General features: G+C 38.2%; 2 protein-coding genes across 2 annotated transcripts; both read left to right on the plus strand.

Moving 5' to 3' along the window:
• The first annotated feature begins 488 nt into the window (after positions 1-488).
• LOC139889249 (uncharacterized) lies at positions 489-6,830 on the plus strand. Its single transcript, XM_071872212.1, has 3 exons — positions 489-1,544; positions 4,411-5,617; positions 5,857-6,830. Exons 1-3 carry the CDS (start codon positions 489-491, stop codon positions 6,828-6,830), a joined length of 3,237 nt encoding a protein of 1,078 aa, XP_071728313.1.
• Positions 6,831-8,139: 1,309 nt separating this feature from the next.
• LOC139892439 (pentatricopeptide repeat-containing protein At1g74750-like) lies at positions 8,140-12,032 on the plus strand. The gene is made up of 2 exons (XM_071875528.1): positions 8,140-8,228; positions 9,238-12,032. The coding sequence occupies exon 2, from the start codon at positions 9,241-9,243 to the stop codon at positions 11,761-11,763; it is 2,523 nt and encodes an 840-aa protein (XP_071731629.1). The 5' UTR covers positions 8,140-8,228; positions 9,238-9,240; the 3' UTR covers positions 11,764-12,032.
• The last annotated feature ends 163 nt before the right edge of the window (positions 12,033-12,195 follow it).

Consider the following 12,195-nt stretch of genomic DNA (forward strand, 5'->3'; position numbering starts at 1 on the left):
ACACAACAAACCAACTCCGATCCATTCGATTTAGATGCATTACTCTTTACCGGTAACGTTATTGCTAAAAAGAAAAAAAACATTCATAACGTTACCAATCCTATCCCTAACCCAAAAAATACGTCACACACATTTAAAAGGGTCAGAAGAGAAGACACTTCCAAATCCTCGTATGACGATTCCCTCATCCCCGATAAAACAAGACCAAGATCCAACATGCTATATATTAAACACCTTGCGAGAAGCGGTCAAAAACTTAGAATCTCACACTTGGCTAAACGTTGTAAATCATCATCTACTATCGGTGGTAACTCGTCACTTTATTCTAGAGGACCTAACAATGATAGGACGCGGGCCAAAATTAATAATAATACAGGTTCCTCTAATAGCAGCAGTTTGGACACAAATGAATTCGGAAAGTGTATCGGGATCCGTCGCAACATCCAATGATTTCATCCTCCGTTGCATCGTTAATTGTAAGTTTTCTCATGTGTACGATCTCTTTAAACATTCGGGGTATTGGGCAAACGGGTAAAATAAGTTGGCTTAAACGTATTTGTAATATCGAAAAACCTACGATTTTAGGACTCCAAGAAACCAAATGTGGACAAACACGTGACAACACCATTGAATCCTTCTGGGGTAATTCTGATTTTAAATTCGTCCAAAAGGATTCGGTTGGTGCATCCGGTGGTATCATAACTATTTGGGACACTAATATCTTCTCATTCAAATACGCTATCGAGGGTGAATTCTTCTTAGCAATATGCGGATCATGGGCGGGATATGATTCTGAAATTGCTTTCGTTAACGTATATGGTCCTCATTCCATCTCGAAAAAACAAAGACTCTGGTCCGAGCTTTCATCTCTAACTAATTCCCTCAACATCCCTCTCATCTTCTTTGGCGATTTCAATGAAGTCAGAAACAAAACAGAACGTATGAACACTGAATTTAACCAACACTGGGCAGATAACTTTAATAACTTCATTAATAACTCAGGCTTAATTGATCTCCCTCTAGGTGGTAAAAGATTTACAAGAATATGTGAAAAAACAATGAAGTTTAGTAAACTCGATCGATTTCTTGTCTCCGATGGTATATTTTCAATCTGGCCTAACATATCCTCCAAAACTTTAGATCGTGACCTTTCTGATCATTGTCCCATCATCCTAAGAAACAACCTCTTCGACTCCGGTCCTAAACCTATACGGGTGTTTGACACATGGCTCGATCTTAAAGATGCCGATACCGTCATTGAAAGGGCTTGGTCGATCCTGATAACCGGTAATAGACCAGATTGCATTTTCCGTAATAAGCTAAAAAATGTTAAAATGGAACTTAAAAAACATAGTAATCACCTTGTTAACATAGACTCACAAATCCGCGAGCATCTAACCGAATGCAATAATCTGGAACATACCGCTGAAAACGGATCATTATCTGAACTAGAAAAACAAAAATGGATTGAAGAAAAAATGCAATATATGGCTAAAGAAAAAAAGAAAACTATTATGCTTAAACAAAAATCAAGAATTAAATGGGCACTTGAGGGAGACGAAAATTCAAAATATTTCCACAATTATATCAAACGACGAACAAGTAAAAATAATATTCACGGTTTGTGTAACAACCCAACCCGTTAACCAACCAATAATGCGAAATAAATTTTTTTTTTGCTGGAACAGCATATGGCGCGGCGCGCCAAACTGGCCTGTCCAAAAAGTCATGAAATGCGAAAATGTTTGACCACTTCCCGACGTATTTAGACAAAACGCTTTTCACAACCTATTCATATATGAAAAACTAACATGTTCCATTCATAAAATAAGTTTTACGAGACCGGGCCCACATCGGCCGTTTTACAACTTTCGTACAAAATACAAGTTTTCAACCACATGATTTTTAATACAAAATAAAGCCGAGCATGGCGATTGGGGATACGCTACCAAATCCTAATCGAATCCAAAAGCATTGCCTTTAAAGCAACTACGCAAGTCCACTAGTCCCCGCGCTTACCCGAGCCACCGCATCCATGCAAATCTATAAAAAAAGTCAACAACGAGAGGGTAAGCTAAAGCTTAGTGAGTGCAATAGTTACACACGTACATATATAATTTACCTAATTGCACTCCCTTACCCAAACCACACATTAATCTCGCATGTCAAAGCATAAGAAACTAGCATAATCAATCTTACCACAATGAACTCGTTTAACAAGCGTAAAAGCTAGTAACATCAAACGCACCATAAATACCTCGTGTATCAATTCGCACAAGCTAGTAACATCAAACGTATAACTAGCATAAACCTTAGCATAATCTCGCATATCATCTCGTAACAAAGCTAGTAGCATCATAATCGTACAACTAGCAACACCATTAGCATAATAGTCATAATATTAATTAAATGCTACACAACAACTATAATCCTTGGTTAACCAACTCTTCGCAGGGGAATGACTTCGCGAAACAAGTCATCGATGTTCATAACAACCGTTAGCGCCCAAACACGGCTATGGTATGCTAACCCCCGAGGTGTTCCAAAAACGGCTATGGCATCACCCCCAAGTGTTTCAAAAACGGCTATGGCATCACTTGATCAATGTGTGAGTAAAACACGGCTATTACTCACAATCATGTGCACAAACACGGCTATGTGCAACAATTAATACGGGCAACAACGTGGGAGTAAAACACAGCTATTACTCACCACCATATGCACAAACACGGCTATGTGCATAATTAATACGGACAATAACGTGGGAGTAAAACACGGCTATTACTCACCACCATATGCACAAACACGGCTATGTGCATAATTATCAATTGGACAAAACGGCTATGTCCCACAACTATGGTCACAAAAACGGCTATGTGATACCATTAATTAATGTGTGCAAAAACGGCTATGCAACACCTCAATGGTCACAAAAACGGCTATGTGACTCATCGTCATATAATAACATTACAATAAATATATCGGGTCCACAATCTTAAGTCGCATGTAGTGCACAAAATCCGGCTATTGTGACACTATTCCCAAAGGTGTCTAAACGACTATCGTCGCATCGATGTGCCCCAAAACCCGGCTTTTGTGAACATCGCGCACAAGCAAATAAATTATATGCATACATGTTTAATTATTCCACTCACCTTGAAGTCTTGATGAGAACAAGCCAAATCCGATGATCCGTCAATGAACGTACCTAAATCCATTATCATAATAATGAACAACACAATTAGGATGGATTACAAACCAACCCATATTGACACCTAGTGCAAAATCGACCCGATTGTACTTCCAAGTACAAATCGCGCCCAAATTAACCAATAATCACTAACACAAGTGAGAATGGTCCTAATACGCCAATTAAACCCAATCATAGGTGTTAAACACCTATCTTGCCCATAATGACACTTAAACCCTAATTTTGACCCAAAGGAGTCAACATCGCGCCATTAGCGAGTTTTGACACCAAAACATATTTAACTCGGTTCTATGCTTCAACTTAATCCATTTTAAGTTTATAAACCTTATTAAATCGATAATTGGGTCATAATCATCACCAAACCCTAATTTTTACTCAAGTCAAAATTAGTCAACCCAAATTCACCTAAAGTGATTCTAACACTTCCATAATCACTAAACCTAGTGATTAAACTCAAGATTAAAGCCTAATCAAGGCCAAATCGTCAACCAACCCAAAACCCGCCAAGTGACAAGAATAACTAGTCACCAAATCAAGCTCTCTCTCACTAAAAGTGGGTTTTTCTCACTAGGGTTTGAAGAGAGTGTTTGTGTGGGTGAGAAATGAGCTCCAATGGAGTTCTAGATCAGTTTTGGTGACCCTAAACCGACCCTAAATGAAAAGACCAAAGTACCCCTCACTTAAGCCTTTTAAAAAGGCTGAAAATTGCATCAGACGGGTTCGGCGCGCCGCGCCGAAAGGTGGAGCGCCGCTCCAACCTACAGGTCAGTTTTCAGAAACTTGTTTTGGCCATAACTTTTTGACCGTAGCTCCGTTTTCGATGAATCAAATATCGTTGGAAACGTAATAAGATTTCCTTTCCAATGTTAAGACTTTGAAACATTAACACAGACTTTATTTGGGGTTGAAAAGATACGTACACACCTTACCACTTCAGACAACGTCCAGTTTTCTTCGGCGTTCGAGCAAGCAACACGTACACTTCATACCCGCATCGTACACCATAAATACATTATGTAGGATAAATATTTGGGTCTTACAGTTTGTCATTAAACTTATCATGGTCCGAAGATCCTTCCTTAATAAAACAAGAAGCATACTCATATTTTAACAACATCTTCCAATCCAAACATCTCCGTGAGGAATGTCCATTCGATAACGTTTCACATCTCGAATATATTACTTCGTTGGACAATCAGATCTTAGAGTCTAAATTTAGTGAAAAAGAAATATGGGAAGCTATTAATAATTGTGATTCTTCCAAAGCACCTGGCCCGGACGGTTTCAATATAAAATTCTTTAAAAAACACTGGGAACTAATCAAAAACGACCTCATTAAATCCCTCGATTGGTTCTGGTCCAACTCTGAAATATCCAAAGGATGTAATGCTTCCTTCTTCACCTTGATCCCGAAAAAATCTAATCCTATCGGTCTAAACGAATACAGACCAATATTTCTTATAGGTAGTTACTACAAAATCCTCACCAAAATACTATCCAATCGCCTTGCCAAAGTCATTCACAAAGTCATAGGTTCCGAACAAACCGCTTTCCTTAAAGGCCGCAACATCCTGGACAGTGTCCTAATTGCCAATGAAGTAATTGATGAATTAAAATGGAAAAAACAAAAAGGTCTAATCTTCAAAGTTGACTTCGAAAAGGCATTTGACTGCATCGAATGGGATTTTCTATTTAAAACCATGCAACACATGGGCTTTGGTTCAAAATGGATTAGCCTTATTCGAGCATGTCTTTCTTCTTCTTCTATTTCCATTTTAATCAACGGCTCACCCACCAGAGAATTTACCCCCGAAAGGGGAATTCGACAGGGTGATCCCATATCGCCGTTTCTCTTCATCATTGTCGCCGAAGGTCTTAACATACTTGTCAAAAGAGCATTATCCAATGGTCACCTGCAAGGTTTAAAAATTGGCCATGACAATCTCGTCATCACACACCTACAATACGCAGATGATACAATCTTTTTTGGTGAGTGGAATAAAAGAAATGCCAAATACATCTCCAAAATCCTAAAATGTTTTGAAAACATATCAGGCCTCAAAGTCAATTTTCGCAAAAGTAAACTTTATGGTATTGGAACATCCACCATCGAAACCGAACAAATGGCCAGCTATATTAACTGTTATGCGGGTTCTACCCCGTTCTCCTATCTTGGTCTCCCTATTGGTGTACCCACCTCACATGCATCCTCTTGGCAGCCAATCATAGAAAAATTCGACAAAAGATTATCGGATTGGGCTGCCAAATCTATCTCCTTCGGGGGTCGTCTTACGATCATCAAATCCATCTTAAGTAGTATCCCATTATACTACTTCTCACTATTCCACGCACCCGCCGCTATCCTTAAGGTTCTTGAATCTAAAAGACGGAAATTCTTCTGGGGGGGTTCTTCAAATGATAATAAAATTAACTGGATTAAATGAGATCAAATAATTTTGCCATATGAAAATGGAGGTCTAAACGTGGGGTCCCTTTTTGCTAAAAACATTTCACTACTATGCAAATGGTGGTGGCGCTTTAAAAACGAGCATAATGCTCTCTGGGTTAAAATCATAAAAAGTATTTACGGGTCGGGGGGGGGGGGTTGGGGTTGGATACTAATGTTTCATGCAGGAATATTTCAGGTCGCACTATTTGGAAAGAGATCATTAAAGCCGGGAAAGTCGCAGACAAACTAGGCACCTTCTTTACATCTTCGATTTCAAAACGTATCGGAAACGGCACATCGATTAGTTTCTGGCATGACATATGGATCGGATCTGAAAGGCTCAAAACACTATTTCATAGATTATTCATGTTGGAATCTCATAAAGACGCAACTGTTGCCGACAGAATTTTAGATGTCAACTCGATTTCAATCGGAAATTGGGAGTGGTCCCGTTCACCTGGTGGTCGGGCATTAGATGAACTTACGAAACTCAATAATCTAATTTCATCCGTAAGTATTACGGATCGCCCTGACTCATGGAAATTCTCCCTTGACACATCCGGCACCTTCACTACATCGTCATTATCGAAGTTAATTAACAACCTAAAATATGGCATCCACTCTCGAAACATACTACTACCCCGCAACAAATTCGTCCCACAAAAGGTTTTCATATTCTCATGGAGAGTCATCCAACTAAAAATCCCGGTTAGAAGTGAACTAGATAAAAAAGAAATTGATCTACACACCATCTTATGTCCCTTATGCGACCACCATATCGAAACCATTGATCACGTTTTAGTTAATTGTCATCATGCGTCTTCAATTTGGACACAACTGCTCGACTGGTGGAACCAAAATAACACAACAATCTCTAGTATCAACGATGTCATCATCTCCGACCAAGGATTTTCACATAACTCCATTGGATCTTCCTTATGGCAAGCTACCAAATGGATTGCGTGTTATATAATATGGAAACATAGAAACTTAAAAGTCATCTCAAGTAAAGTGTGGAATCCCGCCATGATTATCTCCGAGATACAATCTCAAACCTTTAGTTGGATCTCAACCAGTTCTCGGAAGAAAAAATCTATCGATTGGCATCAATGGCTCCTTAACCCTTCCTTTTATGTGGCATCGCCTCCAAATCGCATGGGTGTCGGTTAACATGACATTACATAAATCGGGTAGTCCTCGCAGTCCCTTCTTAGCTTATGTGGGTTAGATTAAAAGAGATGGATGTTTGGCAACTTTGTCGCCGCTTGATCGGTACTGTTGTCTTCTCCTTCCCTGCTTGTTTTTTCAAGTTCGTTCCCGCCTAACGTTAAGTTGGCTTCGTCGCTCCCGATCTTTAATTCACTATTGTTTATAATCCAATTTTTCTGAATGTTCCGATAATTCTCTTTCATTGTATAGATGTGTGTAGGGATTTGTAATATTATATTCCAGATTATAATAAAAATACTTTATGCTTTTCAAAAAAAAAAAAAATGTTTTATTTTAAATGTTATGTTATTATGTCATATCTTATATCTTATTATTGCCTCGGTAAACATTTTTGATGTTATGTACTTGTGTAATGTTTTAATATTGCTATTTTAATTTATTAGTGTGATGTCTTAATTATGTTATTTTTGTTAATGAAAGTATTTTTTTAGTTTAAATAATTATGTTATTATTTATTTTATATAAATTAAATAAATATAATATTTATTTTATTGAAATTATTTAATTAATTAAACATTAATCAAATGAATACTCTGTCCCGTCACAAATCAATTGACTCCCGACAAAAATATACAGTTTAAGAAAAAGTAGATGTTTCACATGTACTTCTTTGTTAATTTTTCAACCTCACCGCTTACTTTTATGTAAGTGGACAAGTTAATTTAGGACACTCTAAAATGAAATAGCGGACAATAAATATGAGACGTAGGGAGTGATATATATTTTCTCTCTAAGATACTACAAACAGTCCAAAATAACTGATACTTAATGACTTCCATTTTCTTTTTAATATCAGTTTTTCAGTGTCAGTTTAGTCTACGCACAGTCATTAAGAATAAATTGAAAACACTGAAAACTGACGATGGCACTTAGTGCTTTTAGGTGTTTTACCTCGGGTTATGTTGTTGTAAGTTGTATTTGTGTGTTTGATGAAAGTTTCATATTGTTATACTATTAGTTTGTTTTTTAGGGAATTATTTTTTTTAAAAAATATGACCATCAAAAGTACAGGCAAGAGGTTCCTAAAAAGACATTGTAGTTGTGACTTGTGAGATCATCCCCGTGAAGGTGGGAACACGTGGATACAAAAATCAACATATACAAAATCACAACAATATAGGGTTTACAACACATACACACATCTATTAAATTTTAATTAAAAATTAAATAAAATCCACATAATAAATAGTAAAAATGTATTACGGAGTATATAAATAGATTTTCACCCAAAAACCCCTTCCAATTGTCCTGCAACCAAACTCATGCCTTATGGAGAAGTAGCCGCCACCCTCTTTCTTTCTCTCTACAATTGCCCTTATTTCTTCATACCCATCTCAGGTAATCACCTAAATTAATCGGCTTTAATCTTTAAATCTTCACCAAATCCTATCAAGTTTTGATTTTTTCATCTGGGGTTCATACATTTATTGAGAATGTTGACTCCTTTGGTCAAATGGGGCTGCTTTTCAAAATCTTGATTAGGGTTTTTCGTTAAATCTTGATGTTTATGTACAGTACTTTGTTTTGATCTTTTGTAATGGAAAGTAGGGTTCTTGATGGATTTGTTTTGTGGGTTGTGAATATTTTCAGATAAAAGGTTGTCTTTTGATTTCACGTGTGATTTGTGAGGATTAATATATTGATTTTTGAGGTTAAATTTCATTGATTCTGTTACGGATCCAGGTTTAAATGTTTAGAAGTACATTTCTATGCTTGAAAATGTAGTCAAATAGAATGATCCTGATTCCTGGAGTCACAAACAAGAAACTGTTTAATAGCTCGGGCTCTTAAAAAAATTGTTTTTTTTTTCTTTAAGTATTGGATAGTGATTGGGTATTTTTTTTATCACTTTCAGAAGAGCAAAACATTACATATGGATATCACAATTTTTATAATTTATGATCATGTTATGTCTTTGTGTCAAAATCATTTTCATAGAATGTCTGAATTACTCGAAGAAAACTCATATGATCAAGTTTATAGATCAACTGTTTTTAGTCTTGATAAAAGTAGTACCTAGGTGCATTTGGTGAATATGATTGACTTTTTAAGTCTGATTTGTTAGTAATCGTTTAATTTTGGATTTCTAATGGGGAGTTTGTATGCTAGATTGAATGATGGTTTTGTGTTTGTATTGTATAAAGCTTACAAATTTATAGCAAAATATTTTTCTTTTATGTTGAACATTTTTCATACTTGCTCGCCATTAACACCCTTATAAAGATTTGGACTTTTTGATAGTGGTACGCTACATATCTTCTTTTTTTTTTTCGTATTTGAAGAGTAAATGCACGATCTTTGGTTGAAATTCATACATTTTTGTTAAAAATATGTATTATTTATGCAGACCATGTTGCGTACAAAGCAGCTCGGTACTCTGTCCCAGTCAGCCAGGTCGTTTTTCCTCAGTGGGACAAGATGTAGTGCAGACGGGAGCTCATGCACGTGTCCAGAAGACGAAGCTTGCACTTCGAAAAGGCAAATCGTCACCAATAATGGAGCCCACATTCATCAAACTAAATCCAACTTGGTTCCCAAAAGCGTATTGACCCCTAGCAAAACCGAGTCCAAGAGAGTAGACCATTCAGCTTCTCACCCGTTAAAGTCAACGCCTTTGGTGAAAAATGAATGTGTAAGTTATGCTGATGAAATTGACACGGTGCAGCCGTCTAGCCTCTCAACGGGACATTTTGTTAGAGCTGGGATTGCAGCTGTTAACTTTTTAAACGATGTGGTTAACTACAAGATTCCGTTAACTGAAGGGAGCTCGTTTGTTGACACGAATCAGAACTTCGTTGTTCAAAAGAACCGTTCTTCAACCGTTAAAACTTACAAGAAGGTTGAAGTTGATGCAACTAATTTAACTGACGTTGCCAATTCATCAAATGTGAAAACTTACAAAAAGGTTGAACCACAAGCATCTGGTCCCACAACAAGACCCAATGCTAATATCGCTCCAAATGTTAGCAAAGTTAGACCTGAAAAGTATGCCTCGGGTAATAGTCAAAGTCAAAATCAGTATACGGTCAAAAGCGGGAGGAAAAAGTCAAAAGACTGTGTAAACCATTTCGTGGTTGGTCAACGAGCTCCTGAATACCAAGCAGCCAGAACGGTTTCTGTAAGGGAAGCGCGTGGGATGTCAACAAAGCCCGTTTATCAAACGGGCCGACAGTTTTTGGGTTCGGGTCATGTGGTGGAGAGCGTTAGTCAGATACTACGACATCTGAAGTGGGGCCCAGCAGCCGAAGAGGCTCTATGGAATCTCAATTGTTCGTTGGACGCGTATCAAGCGAATCAAGTACTTAAACAGCTTCAAGATCCTTCAGTAGCTCTTAGCTTTTTCTATTGGTTGAAAAAGCAGCCCGGATTCAAGCACGATGGTCATACTTACACAACCATGGTTGGCATTTTGGGTCGGGCCAAACAGTTTGGGGCGATTAACAAGTTACTTGATCAAATGGTGCAAGACGGGTATCCACCAAATGTAGTAACATATAATCGCCTCATTCATAGTTATGGGCGGGCTAACTTTCTTAACAAATCTCTCGACGTTTTTGAGCAGATGCAACGAGAAGGTATTAAACCGGATCGAGTCACTTACTGCACGCTCATCGACATACACGCGAAAGCGGGCTATCTCGATGTAGCAATGGGCATGTATCAGAGGATGCAAGAAGCCGGGCTTTCGCCCGATACGTTCACGTTTAGTGTCATAATTAATTGTTTAGGTAAAGCGGGTCATTTAGATGCAGCATTGAAACTATTTTACGAAATGGTAAATCAGGGTTGCGTGCCGAATTTGGTTACTTATAATATCATGATTGCTTTACAGGCGAAAGCAAGAAATTATCCGATTGCATTGCAGCTTTATCGTGATATGCAAAATGCGGGTTTTGAGCCCGATAAAGTGACTTACAGTATAGTAATGGAGGTTTATGGTCACTGTGGGTATCTTGAAGAAGCTGAGGAGGTTTTTAAAGTGATGACTAGTAAAAATTGGGTCCCGGATGAGCCCGTTTACGGGCTTCTTGTCGATTTATGGGGTAAATCGGGAAACGTTGAAAAGGCGTGGGGTTGGTATCGGGCCATGTTAAATGCTGGTTTGCTTCCGAACGTGCCGACGTGTAATTCGTTGTTGAGTGCTTTTCTTCGGGTACATCGGCTTTCGGATGCATATAATTTAGTTCGCAGTATGCACAGTTTAGGATTAAACCCTAGTTTACAGACTTATACGTTGTTGCTTAGTTGTTGTACAGAGGCCCAGACGTCGTTTGACATGAGGTTTTGTTACGAGTTGATGCAAGTTACGGGCCACCCTGCAGATGCGTTTCTACGGTCAATGCCGTCTGCGGGACCCGACGGGCAAAACGTGCGGGACCATGCTAGCGGGTTTTTGGATCTTATGCATAGCGAGGATCGGGAGAGCAAACGAGGGCTTATCGATGCGGTGGTGGACTTTTTACATAAGTCGGGGCTCAGGGAGGAAGCGGGCTCGGTTTGGGAAGTAGCGGCTCAGAAAAACGTGTACCCGGATGCGGTCCACGAGAAAAGCGCGTGTTATTGGTTGATTAATCTTCATGTGATGTCAGATGGGACTGCGGTGACAGCATTATCTAGGACGTTAGCGTGGTTTCGTAGGGAGATGTTGGCGTCGGGCATTTGTCCAAGTAGGATTGATATAGTGACTGGGTGGGGCCGTAGGAGCCGGGTCACGGGTAGTTCATTGGTTAGGCAATCGGTTCAGGAGTTGTTGAGTAATTTTCGGTCTCCTTTTACTACTGAGAATGGGAACTCGGGCTGCTTTGTCGGGTGGGGCGAACCACTTAGTAACTGGTTGGGTCAATCATACGTCGAACGGATGCATTTACTGTAGAAATAATGAAGATTGAGATGATTCAGGATAACATTTTTGGGTTTTTGAGAATTTGCTCAAAAACAGGTGATCTGATGAACTAGAGATTTTGCAGTGGTATGGGACTGGTTCTCTTTTGTATTTATGATTAAGAAGCAAAAAAAAAAAAAAAAACTTTTATTATTATTATTTTATTATTACTATTACTATTTGTTTTTCTTATTATAGTAGGGTTTGTTTATTTGTGATTCCTTGAACTATATTTTTTGAATGTTAAATAATTATTTTTAGTCAAGCTACCATCTTTTATGTTGATCATCATTGTATTTTTCTTCATGTTAGTCTGTCTACTAATCTATTTTGTGCAGTACGATCTTTTAGATGTGGGGCAACACGTCAAAATGGGTTTGTTTTCAACAGGTTTAGATCGAAGCGAGTCATTTTAAAATTAAC

This window comes from Rutidosis leptorrhynchoides, chromosome 2, assembly GCF_046630445.1.
Source record: "Rutidosis leptorrhynchoides isolate AG116_Rl617_1_P2 chromosome 2, CSIRO_AGI_Rlap_v1, whole genome shotgun sequence".
NCBI lineage: Eukaryota > Viridiplantae > Streptophyta > Magnoliopsida > Asterales > Asteraceae > Rutidosis > Rutidosis leptorrhynchoides.